Below are 26,198 nucleotides of genomic sequence, written 5' to 3'. Positions count from 1 at the left end.
CCCTAGTGCCCCCGCCTTCCCGCCCCCACTAGTGCCCCCCGCCTTCCTGCCCCCGCCGGTGCCCCCCTGCCTTCCCGCCCCCGCCGGTGGCCCCCGCCTTCCCGCCCCGCCGGTGCCCCCCGCCTTCCCGCTCCCCTAGTGCCCCCCGCCTTCCTGCCCCGCACACCCAACCGAGGGCTGTGCTGCTGCTCAGATTGGAGGCGGGTCCGTCTCAGTCCTCTCTTGTCCTCACACGGGTGGATTGGCAGAGTTTGTCCCCCAGTGGAAATCTAAGTACCCCTAAGTGTATCCAGGCTTCTGTACAAAAGTTTTTTGATGTAAAAACAATTTTTTGTAGCTTAATTTTTTGTGTGGGATAAGGCTCAGGGCTTTTTGCTCGGGAACCTTCAGCTGACAGAACTATATTCCAAACGAGAAGTGCAGTTGTCCCTGCGACAGGTCGCAGAGCACAGGGACCCCTGTGCTGCTTTCCCCTGATGCACATTGTGGGTCCGAGCTCCTCACCTGGTAGGACTTGTTTTTGTTTTAGAAATCGCTCCTGGAGTTTTGAGTGTTGTTCTGTGGTGTTTCCTTTCTCCCCAAGACCTCTTTAAACATCTTTCCCCTCAAAGGTAGGATCTTCCCACGGTGCTGCAGCACGCGTAGGCCATGTGCTCCCTGAGCCAGTGCAGAGAGCCCTGCTGTTCACAGCTGCAGAGACCTGGGCCCCCGCCCCTGCCCTGCGCCCCGCCCCTGCCCTGCGCCCCGCCCCTGCCCTGCGCCCCGCCCCTGCCCTGCGCCCCGCAGGATGGCTCAAGAAAGACTATGAACCTGTGTGCACCTCAGTGTTTTCAGCTGTAAAACGGGGATCTGTGCTTTGTGACCTGAGCATTAGTCTGTCTGGTCTTACGCTGTACTGACTGTGCGTCCCTGTCGTGGCTGTGGTGGTCATTGTTCTGTGCCCTAGGCGTTTACAGATATTTTTACTGAAGAGCTTTAATTCAACAAACATGTTACTCAGGCAATTACTGCGAGCCCAAGAGGGCGAGATGAGCGAGGCCTGGTCCTGCCCTTGGGTTTCAGGCGATTGGGCAGTTGAGTGTGCGGGGCAGGCTCGATGCTGGATGCTGTACATGGGCCCCTCTGTACTTACAACCAACTGTAAGTTGGCCGCACAGCCTTAGCATTACTCAAGCTACAGGTGAGATTACCAGGGTCAGAGATCCGTTTGCCCCAAGTCTCATGGGAAGAGCAGGGCTGAGGTTCAGAGCCAGCAAGTTTCTTCCACGTTTATATTTGAAAATAGTCTGGACACGGGGGGATTTGGGGAAAGGAAAAGCATTCTCTAAAATGAACTCTTTCTGCTTCGTCAAATAAACCAGTAAAGCCATCCTGGCTGGGCGGGGTCCCGGTGACCCCCGTGACGTGTGTGGCCGTCCTGAGAAGGAGCCTACCCCTCACTGACAGCTTTCTCCTGCCCTGGCAGGCGCTGGCCCAGGCCATCAGGGAAGCCAGGGAGCAGCACCCCGACATGTCGGTCACGAAAGTGGTGGTGCACAAAGAAACCGAGCTGGAAGAAGGGGACGAGTAAGTTAAGGTAAGAGAGCCTGTGTTCGGGGCCTTCTCCTGATGGTTCTGTGGTCCTGCACCTGCGGAGGGAGGTGACATGGACTTCCGTGTCACAGTGTTTGTCTGCTAGCGACTTGTTCGATTTTTCAGACCGTTATCCCCAAGTACATCTGCTCAGTCACCTGCAGAGAATCATAAACTCCCCACCGACAGGCATTTGATGTTAACAACGGCCATGCACTGAGGACTGCTAGTAATCGACACTGATAAGTTGCTTTACTATTAAAAGCACAGTGGTACAATTATCTTAATGTTCACCAGGATCCCTTGAGAAAGGTTTTCTTAGATGAGGGATTTTATTGTGAGGAGCACAAAGGGAGAGCTGAGTTAAATCTTTTTAATGTAGACATTAATAATGATATATCAGAGAATGACTCATAAAAGGAAAAGATTGCTTTGACTATATAAAAATTTAAAACTTTAATCAAACCAACAAAAACAAAAGTAAAGGAGAATGATAACGTTTAATATACCTGGCAGAGAAAGGATTGATATTCTGAATATATTAACTCCTATGTGCCTTCAAAAAAATTTAAACACTTGAGAAAAATGGGCAGAGGATTAAGCAAGTAAACTACATAGAAACTAAGTGAACATTAAAGTGGTGACCCTCACTGTTGCTTAAATCAATATTAATGAAAAATTCAGTCGTACAAGTTTTCACTTATAAGTCTGCCAAAGTTTATGTTTTTAGCCAGTGTTGGGGAGGTTGGGGGTGGAAAAATATACTCAGATGCTGCTGTAAAACTTCGTACTATTTCCTGGAAGACAATTTGGCAAAAACGTACATTAAACATCCCTATCATTTTTACCACTTTGAAGAATTTATCCTAAATAATCAGATGTGTACAAAGATTTACCTACAAGTGTATTTATCATGTTTTTATAGGTATGTTTTTATACATACTAACACAAAATTGGAAACCATCTAAATGGCCAACAGTGGGGATGGGTTGCATCTTACGCTGCCATCATTATGTGATGACTAAATACAGCTGTTCAAAGTTGAGCTAAAGAATTCTTTTTTTTTTTTTTATCCTCACCCGAGGATATTTTTCCATTTTTTGCACAGAGTGGGAGGGAGAGAGAGGAAGAGAGAGAGAGAGAAACATCGATGTGAAGGGACACATCGAGTGGCTGCCACCCGCATGACCAACCAGGGCCAGGGACAAACTGCAACCGAAGTACGTGCCCTTAGCGGGAACCGAACCCGGGTCTCTCTGGACCTCAGGCCGACGCTCTAACCGCTGAGCCAAACTGGCCAGGGCGAGCTAAAGAATTCTTAATGAAATTAGTAAATATTCATAGTTACATATATATTCCAATTTTAAAAAGCAGATTCTATCACACAGCACATATACTAAGATTGCCCTTTTGTTTTTAAGATGATCCATACGTCCTGGCTGGTTTGACTCAGCGGTTAGAGTGTTGACCTGTGGTCTGGAGAGACCCGGGTTCGATTCCCGCTAAGGGCACGTATCTTGGTTGCAGTTTGTTCCTGGCCCTGGTTGGGTTGTATGGGTGGCAGCCACTCGATGTGTCCCTTTGACGTCAATGTTTCTCTCTCTCTCCCTCCTACTCTGTCTGAACAAAATATCAAAAAATATCCTCAGATGAGGATTAAAAAAAAAAAAAGAAGATTGCCCTGGCCGGTTTGGCTCAGCGGTTAGAGCGTCCGCCTGTGGTCTGGAGAGACCCGGGTTCGGTTCCCGCTAACTAAGGGCATGTACCTCGGTTGCAGTTTGTCCCCGGCCCTGGTTGGTCATGTGGGTGTCCCTTTCACATCGATGTTTCCCTCTCTCTCTCTTCCTCTCTCTCCCTCCCACTCTATCTGTACAAAAAATGGAAAAATGTCCTCGGGTGAGGATTAAAAAAAAAAAAAAAAAAAAGATGATCCGTACATTGACCAGTTGATAGATAAATGCCCACGGGGCTGGCTGGTCACAGAATACACATCTTCCACCTTGTGCCAAGGCCAAGTGCTCTTTTATTGCACGGAGCGAGCGGCCCATCCGTTGCACGGCCTCCCCTCTCACTTTCCATTTTTGCCAGTCTGATGGATATGAGCTTGTGTAACCACTTTCCTGTTCTTACTATGAATAGATTCTGGATATTAATCCTTTGTCAATTTTATGTTTTGTGGTTTTTTATTATTAGTATAGTCCAATATCGTTATTAATATATTGACTATAGTTATTAATATATTGAATATAGTTTTTAGCATAGTTAATACAGTTGAGGTTACGGCTTATGCTCCTTCCACACCCTGAAGTATTAAAGATACTTTTGATCCTGCAATTTTTTTTTTATCCTCATCTGAGGACATTTTTCCACTTTTTGTTCAGATAGAGTGGGAGGAAGAGAGAGTGAGAGAAACATCGACGTGAAAGGGACACATCGAGTGGCTGCCTCCCGCACGACCAACCAGGGCCGGGGACAAACTCCAACCAAGGTACGTGCCCTTAGCAGGAACCGAACCCGGGTCTCTCTGGACCGCAGGCCAACGCTCTAACTGCTGAGCCAAACTGGCCAGGGCAATCCTGCAATTTTAATGTTGCCTTTCACATGCCAATTCTTAAATCGTCAGAAATGTCTTCCCTGTGAGAAACAGCAGTCCATTTGTTTTCTGCATGAGGCGCCATCGGTCCAGCATTGCTTATTGATCAGCCCATCCTTTCCCTCTAATCTGCTGGTCACATGTCAAGTTTCTTATGCGTGGGTGTGTTTCTGGGCACTCATTCCATTCGTCCACGTGTCCGTCCCTATTCCGATGCCATGTTGCCTGTTCACGAAAGCTTTACAGTGCTTCTTGATTCTGGTAGGCTGTGTCTCCCTAGTTGTGTTCTTCTTCTCCAGGAGTTCTTGGCTTTGCTGGGCTCTTGCTGTTCTATATAAATTTCCGAATCACATTGTTAGGTTCAAAGACAAACCTCATGGTATTTTAGTTGGAATTACATCTACTCTCTAACCCAGTGTAATAAGAACTATATCTTTATGATATTGTCTTTTCCACAAACATAACGCTCCCCATTTATATAGATCTTCTTTCATTTCTTTTAATAAAATTGTATGATTTTACTTTGTTTTACCCAGAAAGAGGTCTTGTAAGTCTTTTCTAATTATTGCTGTAATAGGGAGATATAATTGGCTTTTCTATATTGGTCTTATATGTAGCAATTCTTTATAATTTAGATACTGTTTTCAACACAGGGTGTACAGAGGGCCTGAAAGCAGAAATCATTTAAAGTTTTAGCACAAGACAATATCTAGTTGCCTGAAGAAATGTGGTGTATTATGTGCTGACTGCTGATCTTTCTGTTTTTGAGATGTGTTTCCCGGATGGTTTTATATACGGAAGGCTGAGAACATCTTAGCCAGGGTCAGATGGTCAAGTACTATGTTTTAAGCTTGCCAGATTTCAAACTATGTGACATGGTGCAAATCAGTGGGGATAGTTAAACCTACCCTTTTAAAAAACAAAAACAAAAAACTCATGGGACTTATTATAAGGGTATAAGATAATGAATGAGAAGATTGAGAAATATTGGGTATTTCTCCTCTAAATTCTGTGAATCAGTAGTGACCACTGAATAGTTCCAACACCCACCTTCATTTGTGGCATTTTAATAAGTTTTAAAATGAATTAGTTATATCAGTTATTCCTGGCACCTTATATTTTTGCAGTGGGTAAACACACACACACACACACACACACACAGCCTTTGAAGTTGGCCTCTCTTTGATGTCATCTTTTATAAGCAACATTGTTAAGTATATTTAGGAAGTTAAAGTATAAATTCACATACAAAGTGAGCAAACTAGATTAATTTGGAAATGTGCATTCATCCATTCAAAAATATTTGAGTCAAAATGTGCTAGGGTAGGGCTAGGCATTGAGGATTCAGATTGTCATATTGGTAGAAGAAACAGACACAGACTTGAACTACTATAAATTTAATTTATTACTTGAGAAACAGAGTTTGAGTTGAAATCCAAAGGAGGAGTAGGAATTACCTCAGTGTCTCAAAGTCGTTTTAGCATCTCCCTCCCGCTGGCTGCAGCTTGTTCTTGAAGCTCTTCCTCTGCTGGTGACGGTCAAGGCTGAGGAGAGTATTTCCACTGCCCTCTGGCTGCCCTGCCAGGATCACGCGAGGCAGCAGGTGGGCCGAGGCAAGAGCAGGTAGGACAGTATCTGAATGTCAGAAAAGAATAAATAACTATCTGGCTCCCTTTTCAGTTGTGAAAAGCCCTCCTACCTGACCTCTCCCTTTGGAGTAGTTTGGAGCTTTGATCCAGCACTGAAAGGTGGGGGTGGGGTGGAGCAGACAGGAAGATGGTCAAAGGACAGCCTGCAGTGGGCTGAACCTCCCCAGTCTCAGCCGGTGCTGGCCAGCTGCGAGGCAGAGGGGCACTTCCCTAAATCTCTAACCTTTCCTCCGCGCTCTCTTCCGGACTGCTCTGTCCTGTCCGTGTGTCCTAAATGCGTGCTGATGAGCCCTCCCGCGGACACACAGTGTCGCTGGCCCGTCAGCACTGCAGAGGTGCTCAGGTGGTCCTGATCGGGAGGAAGGGGTGCAGCTGGAGGGTGTGGTCTGTGCGCCTCGGAGGGAAGGAGCCCAGGAGGGGAACTCGTGACGGCTTCAGTTGGCACCAGGAGCTCTCTGAACCCAGACTTCAAACGAGCCTCTGACTCCTGGTAACCATGGATGTGGGGTACAGTGGGAATGCCTGCCTTTCATCTGAAAGCACTGAGCCCCCACGGACTTGACCATTTACTCACTTTATCCATGAATTTGTCCCCATACAAATACCAGTGGAGGACCCGTTAGGTACCTTTTACTGTTTTACCACGGCGATCTCATATCAAACAAGGGCATACTCACAGTCAATCCGTGGTAGCAGAACAGTTTCAAGTTTTATGATTTGTTCTCATCTGAGTTGAATGGGAACAAAAGCAAGGTCTGTAAATCAGGAGGGGGCGTCCCACCTGGTCTTCCAGGTGAGTGGCTCGCTCCTGAAGAAAGGTGTGGAGGGCGCATTCCAGGCAGGGTATGTGCTGTGAGCTTGACACTCTGGGACAGTGGAAATCAGGTGTAGCTGGATTGCAGACTCCTTGCAGGAGAGTGATGGGAGATGAGGGGAGCAGGGCCCAGAGGCCCGATGGTAAATAGTCTCATAAACAAGCCGAAGAGGATCGACTGGATCCCGACAAGCTATGGGTTCTCCTAGAGTATTTGAGATGTAAGTAGGCAAAGGCTTGCCACTGGGTGAGTGCCTGAAGGTACGGGATGAGTGAGTAGGTAGATGAGCAGAGGAGAGCCCCGCTAACGCCCTGGTTTGTAGCTTAGGCAGATGAGTTGAGAGCAGTCCCTATAATTTCAGTATACATGTTTCATTTCTCACAGGTCATGTGCAGTATCACCAGGCCTCTGCTCTATCCTAAAGCAAAGGTGTATTTTGTGTTCTGTGGTACTGTATAGGAGAAACCAACTATCATAGAAAGTACGGAGGAAGCTTGGACGTGAATCTATGCAGCCCCATCTTACACACACAGCATGGGTAAATGTGTAGCGTAGCCAACTGGCAGGGTTCACATCTATTTCCTAGCTCTGTGACCTGGGTAGGTTTTCACTCCTGTCTCACTTCTGCCATCTGTAAACTGGGGGTGATCATGGACTTCACAGAAGAGTTTGTTCCCAAGGGAGGTTGTAAGACTTTCTGTAGCACATACATTCAGTCATGAATCATTTTTCTGGTCTTAAGAGTCAAATAAAAATGAAGACTTTCTATCCCAGAGATGTTGACTGAGAAATGTCTGCAGGAAGTGGCGCAGGAGGTAGCCAGGAGTTAAGAGAGCACAGCAGGCTTTGGGGCAGGAGACGGAGATTTGAAGGTCATCGGAATGTGTCATCTACTGGTGAGCCTTCGGTTTGAGTGTCGCCTGAGGCCAGGTCCCGGTGCTGTGGCCTGGGGAGCAGAGACATAGAGGGGGAGGAGCCAGAAGGTGGGAAGAAAACAGAGGAAGTGTCAGAAGAAATGTCAGAGAAGAAATGCTTCAAGCAGGAGAGAGTCATTCAGTGTTAAATATGGCAAGGAAATCAAGCGAATGTGTGTTTTGAAATTGTTGGCACACCTGGGGCTACGTGGCTCAGGGAGTGGGGTGAAGCCCTGGAGCAGACAGCACGCAGGTCTCACATGGAGAGGGCTTTCAGGAAGCTGGAAAGCAGTGACGGGCTTTTGGCTTCTCTGCCCGCTCCGCCTGCCCGCGTCTGAGATGCCGAGCAATGCGGTAGGTTTCGGGGAGCCACCAGAGCCGGCGCTGTGCTTACTGAAAACCTGGCAGACCCATCATTCCCGGGAACCTGTCGGGTACACCCTGAGTCCCAGTCCCCAAGCGACAGTGGATACATAACTGGATTAGTGGTTTTGCTTTCTGTACTTATTGTGCATCGACAAACACCAGTTTCTAAACAAGGTAATATGGTGTTCAAACCAACATTGCCAAGTCAGGATGACTGTCATGGTTCAAAATGAGCTCACAAGCTAAATAGGAAATGAGCATTAGCTATCTGACTGACCCGATGGGAGAAAACTGTTGGCTGCACCAGCTCTAGCTAATCATGAGCTACCCATTCCCAGGTGGGCCCTGATGGGCATCACCTGCCCTTGGAAGAGGACCACAAGCCTGTTGACTTCCAGGTGACTCTCTTTAGTTCCGGAGTCAGGAGGTTTGCAGGCATATCCAATGTGTTGCATTTTATTTGATTCTATTTGCCTACCTGTACTAGTCTCATTCCTAACATTAGGATTTTATTATAACTTAGTTTTCAATATAGATGAATCATACCTAAAATGAAGACTTCTTATACATAGAAATAAAAAGCCATTTGGGACTTAGTGAGTTTTAGGCATAGCCAGTGTTTACTAATGCTGTGGCATGTCCAGCATGGTTTGGTATTTATAAATCTGGCAGGTGCTCTCAGCGAGTCAGTCACAGTGTATCTGAACTACCCAGCAAAGGGGAGCTGAAGCCATTGCTGAGGTACAGACATGAGCGCCCGGTAGCCACTAACTCCCCAGGGTTTGCTCTTGGACAAGATCATCAACTGTTGTGTTGCAAATGGACCTATCTTTATTGTTTTATTTTTCTGGTAGTAAAACAGAGGAGGTTATCATTTTTTAAAAAGGGAAAGGCAGTAGAAAATGTCAGTGACCCATAATTCTTTGCTCCTGGAGATAGACCATCCCTTTTCACAGTGCGTCTGTGTGAACACACACACTCACGCCTCAATTTATATAGGCTGGGACTGTGGATTCTATTATTTATCTTGGCCCCCCACCCCACCCCCCACTTAACAGTGCATTGGAGATAACTCTCCTTGACATTACCTCCTCACTTTCAGCAGCCATAATGGATGCCTGCTGGTTTACTTAACCCCTACTAGTGGTCATTTTGATATTCCTCCTTTTTCACAATTATACACACACCTACAAAGAACACACACCTACAAAGATTATACTTGTGTTTACACTTTTGTGCATTAATTTTATTGTTTCTGTAGGGGAAGATATTTTTTAAAATTTGAATTGGTGTGTCACCAAGGGCTTTTGACAGATTCACAAATGTCTTCCTTCAAGGTTCCACAGTTAGACTCCCACTAGCAGTTTATGAGTATCCCTGTTCCCATGCTCTGGCCAACACTAAAGATTATACAATTAAAATATTTGCCAATCTGGTAGGGAAAGAGGATTTCCCCTTTCTTTGTAAATTGCGGGGAAAGAGCATCTTTTAATTGTGTTTTTTTCATTGCTAGTGAGATTGAAATACACATACGCACACACGCACAACTTGCATTTCTTTGAATTGCCAGTTTGTGTCCTTTGTTTTTCTATTCAGGTGTTTATTATCTTTTGTTTCTTACAGGTTTGTTAAGGTTATTAATCCCAGATGTATCCTGCATGTTCTCCCAGTTTTTCATTAGTATTGAGGGTTAAAAACGGCACTGAGAAGGGGGAGACAAAATCTCCAAAGTGAAGACATGCAGGCCATGTCTAGACTCTTCTTTTTTGGCCAAAGCAGTGTTTTTTAGAGTTTGAATTAATTATTAATGCTTAAGATGGGACGATACTTAGGCATTTAGTCAGCTCACACAGTGTTGAGCCTGCACGGAGGAGGGGCCACCACCCTCAGGGAGGAGCTCTCCAGCATCTTTTGTGTCGAGGGCCTTGGTATCTGGTCACCCTACACTCTGTTACCTGCCTGGCCTCGGAGGTGGGTGGAGGTGGTGGTTGTGACTTTATTACACTCTAGTCGAGGGCATGTTTAAGAGTGTGGAACTGAAAAGAATAATTGACCTGAAGCTACGTGTAGAGCCGTGGTTCTCAACCTTCCTAATGCCGTTACCCTTTAAAACAGTTCCCATGTTGTGGTGACCCCCCAACCATAAAATTATTTTTGTTGCTACTTCATAACTGTAATTTTGCTACTGTTATGTCTTAGGCGACCCCAGTGAAATGGTCATTCGGCCCGCAAAGGGGTTGCGACCCACATGTTGAGAACCGCTGGTGTAGAGCGTCTTCTCTTGCCCTACCTACCCTTTTCTATGAAGAAATAGAATCCTAGAGATTAAAGTAATTTTCTGTAGGTCAGTTATACTCAAGAATCATAAAATACCATCCATGTGTGGAGCTAAGTATAATTTCATTTGTTTCAAGAACTTCTCTAATGTTAGACATCCCAGATGCTATTTTTTGAACATGTAAATTTGTGTGTGGCAGAAGAGGGACTTTTGCTATGGCAACTAATTTATAATTTTGTGTGTATACATATGTGTGTGTGTTTTGAAGATACTCAGGTTCTCGTGAGGATTGCATTCCAAGGACATGTTAGCCCTGTGTTTGTTTAACTCTCAGCAAGCATTAGAACAAGTGGGAATCTAGACCTGTTCTGCTCAGTGTGGTAACCAGTGCTTCTGGGCTGTTGGACATTTGAAATGTGCTTAGCCCTGGCCGGTTTGGCTCAGCAGTTAGAGTGTCGGCCCGCAAACCAGAGAGTCCCGAGTTCGGTTCCTGCTAAGGGCATGTACCTCAGTTGCAGTTTGTCCCCAGCCCCGGTTGGGGTTGTGTGGGTGGCAACCACTCAATGTGTCTCTGTCACGTTGATGTTTCTCTCTCTCTCTTCCTCCCTCTCTCCCTCCTGCTCTATCTGAATATAAATGCAAAAAATGTCCTCAGGTGAGGATAAAAAAAAAAAGAAATGTGCCTAGTCCAAGTGGAGAGGTGCTTCAAGTATAAAATCACATACTGGATTTTGAATAAGAAAAAAAGATAAACTAATAAATCAGAGTTGAGTCTAGAAATGAATTCTTTTGATTCCTACTAACCTTTCTATAAAGCAAGTATTAAATGAAAACGTAGCAAGTTTTGTTCACGGATGCTTTAAAGATAGTTTTCTAAAAGATAAGGGTTTTGTTACTACTTTTAAGTGCAACTTTTATTTGTTGCTACAGAGAAATGTCTTCTCATCTCTACTTATCTTACGAACCTAAGATTTAAAGGCTTAGCTAGCGCAGAGTATACTGTATGTAACCTTAACTGCAGAGCATTTGTTATTTAAAAGAAGCTTTAAGATTCTGCAGAATGCTTTCATAGCAAGTTCCCACGAGAGCTGAGCCTGGCAGAGTGAACCAGAAGACCTTACTTTAGCTCTCGGGCCAAATAATAACTGCTCTTAGAAATCTTTGTCAAAGCATTAGAAGTTTGGGAAAATCAGTTTTTTAAAGAAGTAAGAGCCCTCCTGGGATCTCACAGATACAGTTATTCAACAAAAGAGAGCAGAAAAATGAACCCCAAATTTTCCCACTTAAATCAGCAGATGAAAGTGATGGCGAGGACAGGCACTCATGCTTTCTTCTTGGAGACATAATGCAGTCTGTTCCCCCTAGCCTTGAAGATGAATTAGTTCCGATTACTTTAGCCCAGGGATTCATTAATATTTACTGAGGACCTACATGTTCAAGGGACTATTATAGTTGGTATAAGAAAGACAAGAGAATAGGAACATGTATATAAATGGCATGCATATAGGCTAAAAAATAGTGTTCTTCAAGAGAAGCCTAGATAAAAGGCTGTGAACACTGACAGGAGAAACTTTCTAATTGATGGGTCAGGAAAGACCTCCCTGATCCCGGGGCAGGAAGGCTCTGTGCAGAGTGCTGGAGAGGGTGTGAATAGATGGCTAGAGAGGAAAGAGCCTGTAGAAAAACAATGGCATGAGTATGAGGAAGAGCAATTCCTACATTGTAGCTTTGTGTTGAGTTCCCAGCAGACCTGGAAAAGTTTGTCAAAAGCGAGCTGTAGAGGGTATTCCATTCCATGTTAGTACTTAGTTTAGACTTGCTCTGTAGCACGTCTGCATTGGGTATTTGAGTGCAGGAAGAGCACTGTCCTTCACTAAAATGTATTCATCACTGGTAGGTGAGACTGATTGAAAGGGTGCTAGATTAGATGAAGTACCATCTGAGGAAACCACTGTACTGATTCAGGCGATTGTTAATGGAGAAACGGAATTGGACATCTCTAAGAGTAGAATTGAATTTCATTCGAAAGCAAAACTAGGAGTGAAATACCATGTATGAAAATCTATAAAAAGAATATTAGCTAACATTTATTAAGTGCTTACTCTGTGCCCAGCTTTATTTGAGAACTTGGCCACTTACTATCTGAATTAGTTCCTATCTCATCTGTGATGCAGGTGAGGACACAGGCCTGGAGAGCATCAGTGTGTCACCCGGTCACACAGCTGGTGATTGGCAGCCAGACTGACCCCAGTCAGTTTGCGTGCACGTTACATACCACTTTCACAGGAATTCATGATCAGAATCTTTTAAATGACAAACTCCCCACCTATGTGCTTGACACATGACTCATTTTAGAAACACCTATTTTGTGCAGAATGTTTTTGAGGTTGCAGCTATGATACAAAGCTGAGTGAACAGGTCAAGCCATATTTATAAAATAGTCATGTTTCAAAAGGAGATGACGTTGGCGGAGTTCTGAAGTTGTGTGGCAGTACTTCCGTAAGTAGGGACGTGGGTGGTCAGGCATAAAGATTCCAACAGAAAAGTGACTCATGTAAACAAAGCCCATTTAATTGGCCTGAGAAGTCACCGATGGCTCACCCTTTCTCAAAGGGAAGGGAGTTGGACTGGTTTAGAGACCAGAGCTAGACCATCGCAGGTGGATGGGGAGGGAGTGGCTCCTCCTTGACCTTCCTCAGGACCAGAGGCAACTACAGCTGTGCAGAGACGCCTTTTTTTTTTTTTTAAAGGAAATTTGGGAAAACATGTCAAAATGGACTTGCCCCAAAGCAAAAGAACTTAGTTTGTGATGCTAGCAAACTTTGAACTGAATTTTGTCTTTGGAGTGAAGTTGTGTTGGTGTGCCTGTTGTCGAGCACAGTGTGGTTGGCATTCAGCGGAGAGGGAGATCGGGGTTTCCAGCTACCCCCAAAAACTTAAATCTGAGACATGGGTCTCAGGGCACCCGGGAGAGCCTGGCGAGGACAGTGGCCCCGAAACAGTGTCAGTGTGCTCAGGCAGACCAGGGAAGCAAACTCCCTTTGCTGAATTATTTGTATTGTAGATGGTGAATTTCATTTGACTGAAAATGGAAAATTCACAAGATTCAATTTCCTCTCTTATTTAGCAGACACACCAAGTAAAGATGCATGAGAGGAGGAAACACCGATAGGTTAGGGAGAGCAGACTCGGCCCAAGTACCAGTCAGGCTTCATGGTCTCAGGAGCACCTCAGTCCTGAAACATGACTGCAGCCCAAAGAGCTGCTGTTTCCTGAACTGCGTCTGTTGAAGTTGACCATATTACACATCAGACACTGGAACTGACCATATTTTGAATCTAACAATTTTTAAAATATGTATGAAGCAAAAAATAACCACCTAGTGAAAGAAGACTGTCTGAAAAGGCTGCACTACTGTGTGATTACAACGATGTGACATCCTAGAAAAGGCAAATTAACTGATAGTAAAAGATCAGTCGCTGCCACTGGTCTCATCAGAAGAGTCTTTAAATATCGGGAAGCTAGGAAGCTCACAGTGGCCAAAATACAATTTTCCAAAATTATAATTTACGTGAAAGGTTGGATTTTATCATTGGCAGCAAGTACTGTCCACTGTTTCCCCTGAGGTGACAGGCTCACTTCACTTTCAGGAAAACGCCTGCCAGAGACCCACACTGAATAGCGTAGTTTGTCAATAATTCTCTCAAGTAAAACGGGTATTTCATGGAAAAGGGGGCTTCAACTCACAATTCCAGCATTTGTACAAACGCTGGTGGCCCAGACCATGGACGTGTGCGCGCAGCACCCTGCTGTGCATGCTCCCTTCCCACATGGAGCACGGGGACGGGCACAGGGCTGACATGAGAGAAGTGGGTGCTTGTTCGGTCGTCAGGGAAACTCATCACGTGCAACTGGCCTTCTGTGGTCTCACTGCCAGAGTGCGGTGGGCGGGGCCACACCTGGTCCTTCCACTGCCAGAGCGCGGTGGGCAGGGTCATGCCTGGTCCTTCCACTGCCAGAGCGCGGTGGGTGGGGCCAACCTGTGTCCTTCCACTGCCAGAGCGCGGTGGGTGGGGCCAACCTGTGTCCTTCCACTGCCAGAGCGCGGTGGGTGGGGCCAACCTGTGTCCTGCCACTGCCAGAGCACGGTGGGCGGGGGCACCCTGTGTCCTTCCACTGCCAGAGCGTGGTGGGTGGGGCCACGCCGGATCCTTCCACTGGCGGAGTGCAGAAGGGGGGGCACGCCCTGTGGGTGCCACTGCCAGGGTGAGGCGGGCGGGGGCACGCTGTGTGGGTGCCACTGCCTTGACCTGTGCTGAGACTCCACAGGTCACTCACCATGGTTGTGGCACCATCAGTGACAACGTCAACACCCTGACAAGGGCAGTGTCTTAGCGTGATGAAGAAGCAGCTTTGACTTCATGGCCACCAGAAACAGTCCTGGTGACTTTCAGGGTCCACAGACGTACTTTGAGAGCTGGTGGGTCTTAATGATAGTGGCAACACTAACTCTGTGAGACTCGATTATTTCCTGGATTGACCAAATGGAAAGTTACATGCTTGCATTTTCGTTCTAGGACACTTATGTCCTTAAAATGGAAATTCTGCTTAAAAATTAAAATCCAATATGGAAATGGAGCACCAAGGAAGAACAAAAGGTTGACATTAAACATAACTGAAGTTCATAAACTATTATCTTTAAAACTGAGCTTGACACATGAGTGCATGGACCTGATTTTTATTTAGAAATAGTTGCATTTGTTTTACATAAAATTTTTATTCATATTTTTGTAATCTCTGCTTATATTACTACTTTTTAGTAATTGAGTCTTCGTTAATCTGAAGAAATGCTATGTTTTCTAGCATTACTTTACTCATTGCACTTGGGAGTCTTTACTACTGAAAGGCAGAGTTTCCAGTGGTTTGTATCAAATGCTTTTTACAAAGGGCAGGTTTGCAATTTGCTGAATCAATTCCTGGAGTGGAGCACGCTCAGGATGGAGACCCATGGTGGGAGCCTCTTGTCTCTGGAAACTGAGTTGGTGCTTTTCAGATGAGGGATAGGACTTCTGGGCTTGAACTTGACTGGTTTCCTGCTGGTCATCATGACACACTAAGAAAGATACACCTAAGAATACTCTAGCCCTGGCTGGTTTGGCTAAGTTGGTTGAGCATCGACCCATAGCCCAAGAGGTCGCAAGTTCCATTCCCAGTCAGGGCACGAGCCCAGGTTTCAGGCTTCATCCCCAGTAGGGGGCATGCAGGAAGCAGCTGATGGATGTTTCTTTCTCATCAATGTTTCCCTCTCATCCTTTCTTCCTCTTGCTCTCTCAAATCAATCAAAACATGTTTAAAAACAAAAAAGAAACCACCCCAACCCTCCTGTGAGGACTTAAGGCAAAGTAGGTAACAGGCATGTATCTTGGAAGAGTTTGGACATAGAATTAGACCTGTGATTAGATGAAACAGCCACCTAATCACAAATAGGTGAAACCTATTCTCACGTTGGCCAACAGAGGGGGACACAGGCTATGGAATGTGGCTACAGTAGCTGGACATGTTCACTGACATTGTATAGTCTAAGGCTGGGAAACTGAAGCATGGAAACAGTGGTTTGGGTTTTTGTTTTCTTTTTTTATCCTCACCCGAAGACATTTTTGCATGTATCTTCAGATAGAGCGGGAGGGAGAGAGGGGGGAAGAGAGAGAGAGAGAGAGAGAAAAAAACATGAATGTGAGAGAGACACATTGACTGGTTGCCACCTACACGACCCCAACCGGGGCCAGGGACAAACTGCAATCGAGGTACGTGCCCTTAGCGGGAACTGAACCTGGGACTCTGGTCTGCGGGCCGACGCTCTAACCGCTGGGCCAAACTGGCCAGGGTGGGTTTTTGTTTTCTTGACCAAAAATTCTGGTACATAATGTATGATTCATATACTTAACAGCCGTGATCTTATCCAAATTCCAGATCTGAGTGTTATAGGTTGTCAAAGGGAAAGCAGGTTGAATTAATTCCAGTAATTAATGCCTACCAACTTATATAACAATATCAAGACTTATATGTAGAATTCAAACTTTAAAAAAGAAGAGTTCTTGAAATGTTACAACTGGTACATGAAGAACCAGGGCCTAGTTTTCAGTTTGGTTGGGATAGGTAATAGATCATTTAGACCCAAAATGTCATCTATTGAGAATGGCTAAACAGTAAGGGTTTTTCTTACAGATACCTGCCAAAAGGACAGAAATTAAAATGGCTAATGCTACTCCGTCCTTATCTTTGCTCCTTCCCAGCTCAAACGTAAATGTTTACTTGGGAATACATTTCTGTGTGTGTTCAAGTGCAAAAAGCAGTCAGAAAGATCGGTGGACGTGTAAATTAAAAACTTCATATAGTAAATTACTCCGCATTCATCTGGAACAAGAAAGAACTGGATGTTCCAAAACATCAAATATCTAACTCAGAGTTATACTTAACTTACTGCTTTTTACAGAACAAGAAAAAATGTGTTTAACATTGAAATTACAACTAGTGTCATTTTCTTTGGTTCTGAAAGCTGTTTGGAACTCAAAGAGCACAGTAAGATGATCATTTTTATTATTTATCAGAAAAAATTTATTTTACTTTCTAGTGGTTTGATTGTGAATAAATGAAAGTAAATGATATTTGTACATGGGTGACTATGTATTTTTCTGTATATATATTTCAATAAATGTTGAAGCTCTTTGAAATCAATATCTTTCATTCGATTTGTACCTACTCCTAGATTTCTGTTTGTCTACTAATGTCATTCTAGACATTGAAACTTTTAACTTTTGGTGAAAACAGATTCAGTGAAATAAAGTGACACGGAGCCTAAAGGAAATGGAGAGTAGGATCCGCAGCCTCCTTCGTGCTGTGGGTTTCTGGGCTCTGGGAGCCTCGGGTTCATTTTCTGTAGCACACGCTGGGCCACGTGGCCGGCGTGTTCAACACCATGCATGTTTACCAAGCGAAGAAAACAGAGCCCACCAACCGCGCGAGGAAAGAGAACAGATAGCTGGATAGCGTGACTGAAGGTCAGCGATAGCTTCCAAATCCAGTTCGACTGGTGGTTTCATCCATTCCTTCCTCACTATCCCCCACGTTTCTTTTTATAATTATTAGCCTAAAAAACGACAACTTTGTGTTTTCTCCATAAATTTTCCCTGCCTAGAAGCAAGCAGAAGTACTAGTGAGTAACGAAATAGCCTCAGGCAGACAACAGGGTGAGAAAAAGGAATGTGATGGGTCAGTCTGTCCTGAACAACCGAGAGGCTGTAGTGATCTCTGACACATGCACGGTGGGGAGGTTTCGTTAAAACAAGCCTTGATTAGGGACCAGCATCTCTTGGAAAGGACCTTAATTGCCACTCTACTGTCCTCTGCAATCACTGCCTATTGCCAAAACTTCCAGCCAAGCTGAAATGCAAAATGAAACAGTTGTCTTCTTAACACTTTTCTCTTTCAGGGACAACGCACCATCCATATTTTCTGTCTGCCTCCCTGTCCATTCCTATTTTAGTCCTCTCTCCGACCTACTTACCTTTGATTGTGGGCTCACAAGACTCCTGTCTTTCGTGCTTTTTTTTGGTTAGACTTACATGAGACTAATTCTATCTGTTGGTTTCACTAGTTCCTTTGTGACAACAAATCTCTGTCACCCCCGGGGGTGGGGAGGTGATACCCTGGGCTGTAAGCCTGGACCTCTGCCTCTGATTTTGAGGTCCAAGACTCCAAACCTGGTAGTACTCTCTGGTACTGCCTTCCTGGTCACCACCCTCCGATTCTTCTCTGTGGTCTCTGGAAATCCTCCCTTCCGCCTGATTTCTGTAGCAGCCACTCAAGCCTGGGCCCTGGCCTTCTAGCAGTCATTCCTGACCTTTGTCATCTTCCTTGTGCAGCCGAGACTGCTGCAGTGGCCCCAAACCGGTGTTCTTGTCTGCAGGAACTCCCCTCCCCCTTACACTGTTCCTCACATTGCAACCACGGGGATGTCGTCCACATGTAAATCTCAGGCCATGTCCAGCCTTCCTCAGAACCAAAGGAGAGTCAGACCCAACCTCCTCTCCTGGACTTGTCATGTCCTACTTAAACGGGCAGCCCTCCGCCCCACCTGTCCTCCCTGCTCAGCCTCTGCTCTGGCTCATTGTAGTCATTGTCGTAGACTGACAGCTGGTCTCTGTGTGTAACGCTCTCCCTGAATTCATTCTTTGTCTCTTAGATCAAGTTCATACCTCTCGGTGTAGTAGTAAAGAGTATACTTAGTATTTTTTACCTTACCTTCAGTTACTCACCATACCAGTACTGAACTTCAGTAACGTCCATTTCTTCGCTATCCTTTCCCTCCCATTCATTCTCCCCCCACACACACATCTGTACACCTGTCTCAATAGCACACACTTCCTCACTTCCGGCCTCTCCTCGTTCCATGCTCCACTCCCAGAGGGCCTTTTATTCATTTCAGTGAATTCAGAGTTGACTTTGGTTTTCTTCCTTCCTTGAATCTTTTTTATATTTTTACTCTATGAATTACCTCTGTTTTTATAATTTACTCCCTTTTGGTGTGTTCTTACTTGCCAGTTGTTTCCAGTATGCCTGTCAATTCTCAAATAGTTGAAGGCCCTCAAGGGTGGAATAGGGCCTCATGTATGTCTCCTGGTAAACATTATTTACGATCGAACTAGTCAGATAGTTACTGTGGATTACTGGATTTGGAATTTGACAAATGTTACCTACATATTTTTTTCAAGCCTCTGTCTTTGGAATATTTTTAAGCCTTGTCTCTTTTTTCCTCCTAGAAATTCATTTATTAAACAACATTCAACTTTGTGAACCTGAAGAATTCTGACCATTTCAAGTCTTAATGCCTCACCACTGCTCCAGCGAATTTATACCACAACTGGTAACAGTGACCAGAAGCCTGAAGAATTAAAACGCCAACACCAAGCCCTACCTTAACCGCTCTGGTCTACACTGTTCCCTCGCGTTTTAATATATTATTTTGTTTTATAACCACTTCTAAATATTCTTGGTTCTTTCTTTTCTTTTTTTTTAATTAGAGACTTTTGTTTTGTTTCCTGTTTACTTTGTGTACAACTACCTGCTTTTCATGACTCCTCTGATCCCGAGAGAGTGAACAGAGCCAGCCCGGCTGGTAGGTGCTGTTCACCGGGACGGGGGCTGCTGCGTGGAGGGCCACTCCGTGACCGACTTCGACAGTGGCTTCCCTTCTTCCAGGTTCTCCCCCTTGAGCTCCCACTGGTGACAGTAAACACTGACCGTTTTCAGATTGCAGTAAATGCACTGTATGAGAACATATTAATGCGGATTAGCAGCATTTCTTACATCTTGAAAATTTTTCTAATGTTTGAGAATTTCATTGGGGATATTTTTTATATGGAACCCTTTTGACTTTCCAGTCCTGCGACTTTTTACTGTTAGTAGAAAGTCAGCGAGTCTCCGGACTGGAGAATTGCGAAGCAGCTCACCGACCACGCGCTGTGTGTGGAGACCCGGCCGCACCGCAGCGCTGACGCTTCTCAGACGCGCTCTTCAGCGGCATTCCAGAAAGGAGGAAGGAGAGAGAACGACCTCTTCCTTCCCCGAAGTATCCAGGCAGCTTAAACCTTAGTGCTCTCTTTCGTAACATGTCCAGATTTCAGTCCTTTCCATTATTTGAACGTTTGTGTAGAACACGTGCTTTGTATTAAACCTCCTTGTCTACATGTGAAACTGACCTTTTGTTACTGAGCAGGTCCGTCTCTTTCAGATACTTTGGTTCACACAGGTTGGAGGCACTGGGGAGAGGAGTTGGTGGGGGCTGTGGTGGTGTTTTGACGACTCTAAGGAAGCTAGACCATTTGAAGCTGACACCAGAGACCTGATAGGGACTTATTAACTGTATTGAACATTTCCCCCTTTGCTTTTGACCCCATGTATAGCTATGAGGCCAGATTAGATTTATAGCAGCTTCAAGTTGTATTAAATGGTATTTTGCTTTCTGTAATACTGTTATAAAATAAAATTGGTTTATTCTCTAGCGACCTTGTCATTTCTCTTTTTATAAAGGTTTAAAGAAGTAAACTCAAGCGGTATTTGCAGTCAGAAGTCTATTGTTTTGTGGCGTGTAAAGTCTGTTATGCAGATGAACGCGATGCCGCTGCCCACATCACCCCTTCTGCACGGCCAGGGCAGGTTGGAGGTTTGTGAGTCTGACATGTGATGCCAGCTTCCTCCTGCCTGCTTCCATACGCACCCCAACTCTTACGAGTCCTCCCAGGGATGCTTTTGCTTGTTTTCTTTGTGTATTTTTTGTTTGGGTTCGGGAAATGTTTTAGCCGTGTGATCCGAAGCCTGCTTCTCTGTTCATGTTTTTCTCTGCCGTGCACTGGGCCTTGAGGCATCAGGCAGAACGGGCTCTGCCACGGGCTGTGACCGTCTCTGATTGGGGTGGCTCACGGCGACACTTCCTCTGACACCCACCTGATTAAGTGCTGAGTTTCCTTTCAACATTAAAAGCAAATGGCCAACAGGAGAATATTCCATTTCAAATGTTCTGGAGAACTTCTTTCCCTAGTCACTTAAAGGGAGTGTGGTAAACACAGCGGGCATGACTGCCTTCCCGGGGTCTGTCCCCACTGAGTTCTCTCACCCGGGGAAGGGCTGTCTCGCCCTCGCTAGAATGATTACAAAACAGCTCGCTGGAGGAGCCTGTCAGCAAGCCAGGCTTTCGAAATATGGAACCATACGTGATTCTGTACATTTATTTTTCATCAGAAAGCTTATATATGTAACATTCATATTTAAAGCAGATCTTGCCAGAGATTTTTGAGAACAGGAGCCTCCCGTACTTCCACGGAGAGAGGCAGGAAAGAAGTGTGTCTGGGGCAGCCCCGTGGAACAGGAAACACAGAGCTCAGTTAGGCCCAGTCCGACTCGCTCAGACAGCACGCCCCGGGCTTGGGGTCCCAGAGACGTCCAGACACCTGTGGGGGGACAGCATTGGTGATGTTACCTGTGACTACACCAGCAAGGCTGTCTTTTTTAGCATTTTGTATTTCCTACAGAATATTTCTTGTGATGTTATAATCTCTATAAACTGAGCTTTCAAAACCCCAAATGATAGAATAAGAAAGTAGGTCAACAAAGTTCACTGAGGTGAGACACCCACGTGCTAATTGTACCTCGTAAGTCAAAAGCAACATAACGTGGGGCAGTGGGAGGGATAAGCAATAATTCCTTTTAGTTTTGCAAGGTCTTTACAGGTATTATTTTACGTAAGTCTTAGAGCGGTTCTGTGTGGAACACGGGAAACAGCAGTGTATTTTCCACAGTCACAGCAGGATGAAAAACAAGGTTTTTAAAAAATGTGTCGAGTTGGCAGATTTTTGGTATTTCACAATCTTGAGTAGCTTCTGCTTTCCTTTATGATACATTGTAGCTTTACTCATGTCACGGACCACAGTTGATGGAATAATTGCCACCGGGACTCTGGCAACGAAGAAAACTAGCCCAGCATGGACTTCATTAAGTATGTCCCTTATTTATGTGTCTGAGAATATTATATAGTTGAGAATTCAAGATATGAAGGTGGGGAGGAGCAAGTCGTCGTTTAGATGAAACAACATTGGCCATGAGTTGATAATTGCTGAAGCTGAGTGATGCACATGGAGATTCTTTATAGCATTTGGTTAAAATGTTCCATCACAAAGGCTAAAAATGCCACAAAGCCCCATGATTTTAAACAAGTCTTTCCGCGGGTGCTGCAGAGCATACATTGTCCATCACCACGTGGTGTCTGGCTGTTCCCACCACAGTCTTATGCACTCGCACGAGCGATGAGGCCGAGTGGGTGTCACTGCTGAGACAGGAGAGCATACACCCGACAATTTTTTCAGAGATCAACGCGGACCCTGCCGAGCACCTGTTCCGACGTTTGCTGGGGTCAGGCCATGGTGCAGAGTTGTCCCAGAAGAGAACATGACCAGCTAGCAAATCTGAGTGTCCAACTCCTGACCCTCGGCCACAGGGTTAAAAATACTGACCCTAGCCCAGCTTGTATGGCTCAGTGGTTGAGCGCCGACCCATGCACCGAGAGGTCACTGGTTCGATTTCTGGTCAGGGCACGTGCCCAGGTTGTGGGCCTGATCCCCAGTGAGGGGCATGCAGGAGGTGGCCAATCGATGTTCTCTCTCATTGCTGTTTCTATCTCTCACTCTCTAAAACCAATAAAGAAAAATAATTTTTAAAAAAATACCCTATGTATATCTATGATGCCAGATTAAATCATAGCAGCTTCAAGTTATATAAAATATTTGCTTCAAACACACTGGCTTCAGAATCCTACAGATGGCCGTTTGAATCCCCTGCTCTGTGTGACTGAGCCATGTGACTTGAACACCGATGAAGGGAAGGTAACAAACAATACATCCACTCTGGGGGCATTCTGGTGCTTAAGTGGAATGAAGATGTGCAAAATGCCACGTGGAGCCCCTGGCACAGTGTGGTGATCACTGTGAGTAGTAGCAACACCATCACAAGTTAACCCAACGAGGGCAAGTTTATGGACGATAACACCCGTCGGAGCTGTGTTCCCGTGGACTTCCCACAGTAGGATTCTGTCCTGTCACAGGTTACTGGGGAAAACTGTTGGGGAGGTTTTGGCTTTGAGGTGATTGACCTGACTTCGCTGAGCCCTGCGTTGTCAGGACCCCGCAGGGTCCACTGGGCGGGGCCAGCTCAGGGCTGGAGCGGGAGGCGCAGGTCCCTCCCGAAGGTGCTGGCTGCAGACCCTCACTGCGGATTCCAAGGAGCAAGCTTCCCCCCAGAATATAACCATGCAAAATCGTGGCTATATGCCTTTTTCCTGGAGACAAACGGTGATTCCTGGCTGTTATCCAATTCTCAAGGGTCTTTATTGCCTAAATTAAAGATTAGGAACCGCTGCTCTTCATCTGGGTTTGGAATGTGGATTTGAAAAGTTTAAAAATGGAAAGAGTATTTTAAAATTCCCGATCTAGGGGTAGTTGGGATTTTTTGAACACGTGTTTCCTGTTTACGTTCTGTCACTCCTTTGCCAGAGCGAAGGTCACTGTGCAAATGCTGATTAACAGGCCTCTCCTGCTCATCACTAGCTATACGGTCAGAAAGCAGGAATCTCCGGAGCACGTTGTTTTCAAAATTCTTTTTATAAACAAATCAGAAAGTAGATTTCTCAAATGTGTTTAACAGTTATGAACTGTGGTTTCTGATCCAGTTTTGCCATGGAACTCAAAAATGGCAAGAAAAAGCGGTTCTTGGTGTATGGAAGTGTTCATCTGTTCCTGATTTCCCAGTTGCTACTAAACTGTATCTAGAAAGTACTGGAGGGTGTTACCTGATCAGCTTGATTATATTTTTATTTTTTAAAAAAGGGTTGCGAGTAATATTTCCAGGAACATAACGTGTGCCCTCACCTCACCTTCTGTTGTATCTGCTTGCTGGGTTCAGGCTGTGAAGGAGAGGGGTCATGGGCTTGCGGTCCTCCGGGACCGAGTGGCCGACAGGAGAGGTGGAAAGGTAGTGTTAGCTGTTTAGGTTAGCTCTGGTGCAAAATGTTTTCTTTGAATAAATGGCTGCATAACAAAACTTAAAGCTTCCATTAACGTGCTTTGTTGTTGGGGAAACAGACTTGGGAATTCTTTCAGGTCCTTTAGAGAGAAGGTTAGGAACTGCGGAGGTGACACCGTTCAGGGTTGTGAGCATTTCCGGGCCCTGGCGAAAGGCTTTGGAGCAGCGGAGGGACAGTAGCCAGGGGAGCGTAGGAGGTGCTGGCCTGGTCGAGGTGGCAGCAGGATGAGAGCCAAAGCGGCGCCGGCTGGACGGGGATCCTGAAGGACAGCGGGTGACGAGCCAAGGGGTGGCCATGTGGCGCTTGGCTGTGCTCCGTGAAGGCTCTGTCCAACTGGGTAGCAGTGCTTACAAGCAGGTGATCGTGAAACCCTTGGGACTTGGTCACTCCGTGGAAAAACTAACATGTTTCTTCTGTGCCTCTCTACGTGTAAAAACATTCATGGATCTCCCTGGTTGGTTTTCTCAGTGGTTAGCGCATCAGCCCTTGGACCAAAGTGTCGTAGGTTCAGTTCCCAGTCGGGGCACAAACCTGGGTTGCTGGTTTCATCCTGGGCTCTGGTCACAGTCTTGCAAGAGGCAACCAATCAATGTGTGTCTTTCTCTCTTTCTCTCCCTCCCTTTGACTCTTATCTAAAAAAATCAGTGGGCCCAGCCAGTGTGGCTCTGGTTGAGCGTCGACCCATGCACTAAGAGGTTGCCGGTTTGATTCCTAGTCAGGGCACATGCCCAGGTTATGGGACTGATCCTCAGTGGGGAACAGGGGAACATGCAGGAGGTGGTCAGTCGATGTTCTCTCTCATCAATGTTTCTATCCCTCTCTCCCTCTCCCTTTCTCTCTCTCTCTAAAAAAGACCAATAAAGAAAAAAAAATCAATGAAAAAGTATCCTCTGGTGAAGATTAACAAAAACGAAAACATTCACAGATCTACTCATGAGTTCACTGGGAATTCCTTGCTATCATCTTATTCAACAGCAACAAAAGAAATAGGTCTTGCTTTAAACTACTTGGTTATGCTTATCACTGAAAACATGTGTTTCAAGCTCATCTCTTGTCACTGTAGCTGGCAAGCCACGATGGGGGAGTGGCATCCACCAAAGCCAGGAGTCCGGCTTCCAAGATGCTCCTTTCCAGAAGGTGAGCAGAGCCGGTGGCCGAGCCACAGATTTGGCTGGCAGCTGGGAACACAATGCGTCCTTTCTCGCCTTCTGTTCCGAAAACATTTTACATAAGCTGATTTCCACCAGGGACTAAAAAGAGATCCCTCCCAGAACTGGAAGAATATTGTTATTCCTTCCATATGGCACAGATACTGTTATTCTAAACATCCCCAGTCTGAACAGCCCAGCAAACATTTTCATTGTGATCAAATGCAATGAAACATGGGAATGAGTGGCTTCAGTAAGAGGGTAAGTTTCGTATTTTTCAATAAGTGCACATGGGAACTGTAGCTCACTGCATGGATGCATATGAAGAATTTGAGGGGACAGGAAAGAAGCAGAAAATACCCAGCAGTGGGGGTAGATTCTTGCCTTTTGTCTTCAACATCCATGCAATCTTTTGTATGATTGTAAGTCACTATGGAAATTGGTGCATTTCTTACAGGTGACCAAATTAATTGTATTTTATAAAGTTAATCACTCTAACAGCTTGTTAGATTCATATACAAATAATAGAATATAACCAGACTTACACGTAGGACATGTTAAGCATCACTTGTTAATGCTAACTAGAAAACGAGCGCACAACAGTCATCACTATTTTAGCTACCACTTTAAATGTTTCCTTTAAGTAATTGTGTCGTCTCTTTGGGGCTCCCTCATACCCCAATCATGTCCCTCCCTTTGGCTTTATTATGTCCATCTTTCTGTGTTCTCTGTTCTGTAGCTTCAACTGTTACCTCTCAGCAATGTCTCTGAAAGAGAATTCTGCTAGGGAAATGTTCCCTTCTTCCCTCATTTAGAAATAGCTCCCTAACGTTTTGGGTCTAAGGGCAAAGTCTTGAATTATTCTCCTTATGAGTCATGTGAACATTCTGCCCTCCTCTTCCCACCACCAAATTGCCGGTGTTTCCAAGTCACGGAGCTCCCGAGGCGTTTGTCTCTTGCTATCTGTCTGACTCTCCCTGTTTCCCTACCTCTAAAACAAGGTGGACTTCCACGGGATTATATCATATTGATGCTTAAGGATTTTATTTTTAAAACATGTCCTTCAGAGTAGATTCAGTCCTTTAAAAGTTAGAAAGTTACCATGTGTCCAGTCCATAGAGCACATCCAGAGTACCTCTTGGTACTCTGAGGAGCTGCTGTTTACGCTGGGGCTCAAAAGGTCTTCTTGGACCACAGCTGCCACTGTCAACATGGCCCAGGACGAGCATCTCA

The 26,198-nt window shown here is 45.3% G+C and overlaps 1 protein-coding gene across 18 annotated transcripts in view; it reads left to right on the top strand.

Moving 5' to 3' along the window:
- Positions 1–20,247, top strand: part of EPB41L2 (erythrocyte membrane protein band 4.1 like 2) — a 206,369-nt gene extending 186,122 nt beyond the window's left edge. For 17 of the 18 annotated variants that reach the window (XM_036248002.1, XM_036248005.1, XM_036248003.1 and 14 more), the window contains 2 exons: positions 1,466–1,576; positions 19,007–20,191. In XM_036248002.1, coding sequence (XP_036103895.1) covers positions 1,466–1,570 — 105 coding nt within the window. In that variant the 3' untranslated portion in view covers positions 1,571–1,576; positions 19,007–20,191. Of the gene's footprint in view, positions 1–1,465; positions 1,577–19,006 lie in introns of all 18 variants that reach the window. The other variant, XM_036248011.1, reaches the window with a different exon arrangement.
- Positions 20,248–26,198: the final 5,951 nt, after the last annotated feature.

This window comes from Molossus molossus, unplaced genomic scaffold, assembly GCF_014108415.1.
Source record: "Molossus molossus isolate mMolMol1 unplaced genomic scaffold, mMolMol1.p scaffold_m16_p_8, whole genome shotgun sequence".
In the NCBI taxonomy this organism is placed as follows: Eukaryota; Metazoa; Chordata; class Mammalia; order Chiroptera; family Molossidae; genus Molossus; species Molossus molossus.
The sequence above is the reverse complement of the archived record's forward strand: the minus strand, read 5'-3'. Positions and strand labels throughout refer to the sequence as shown.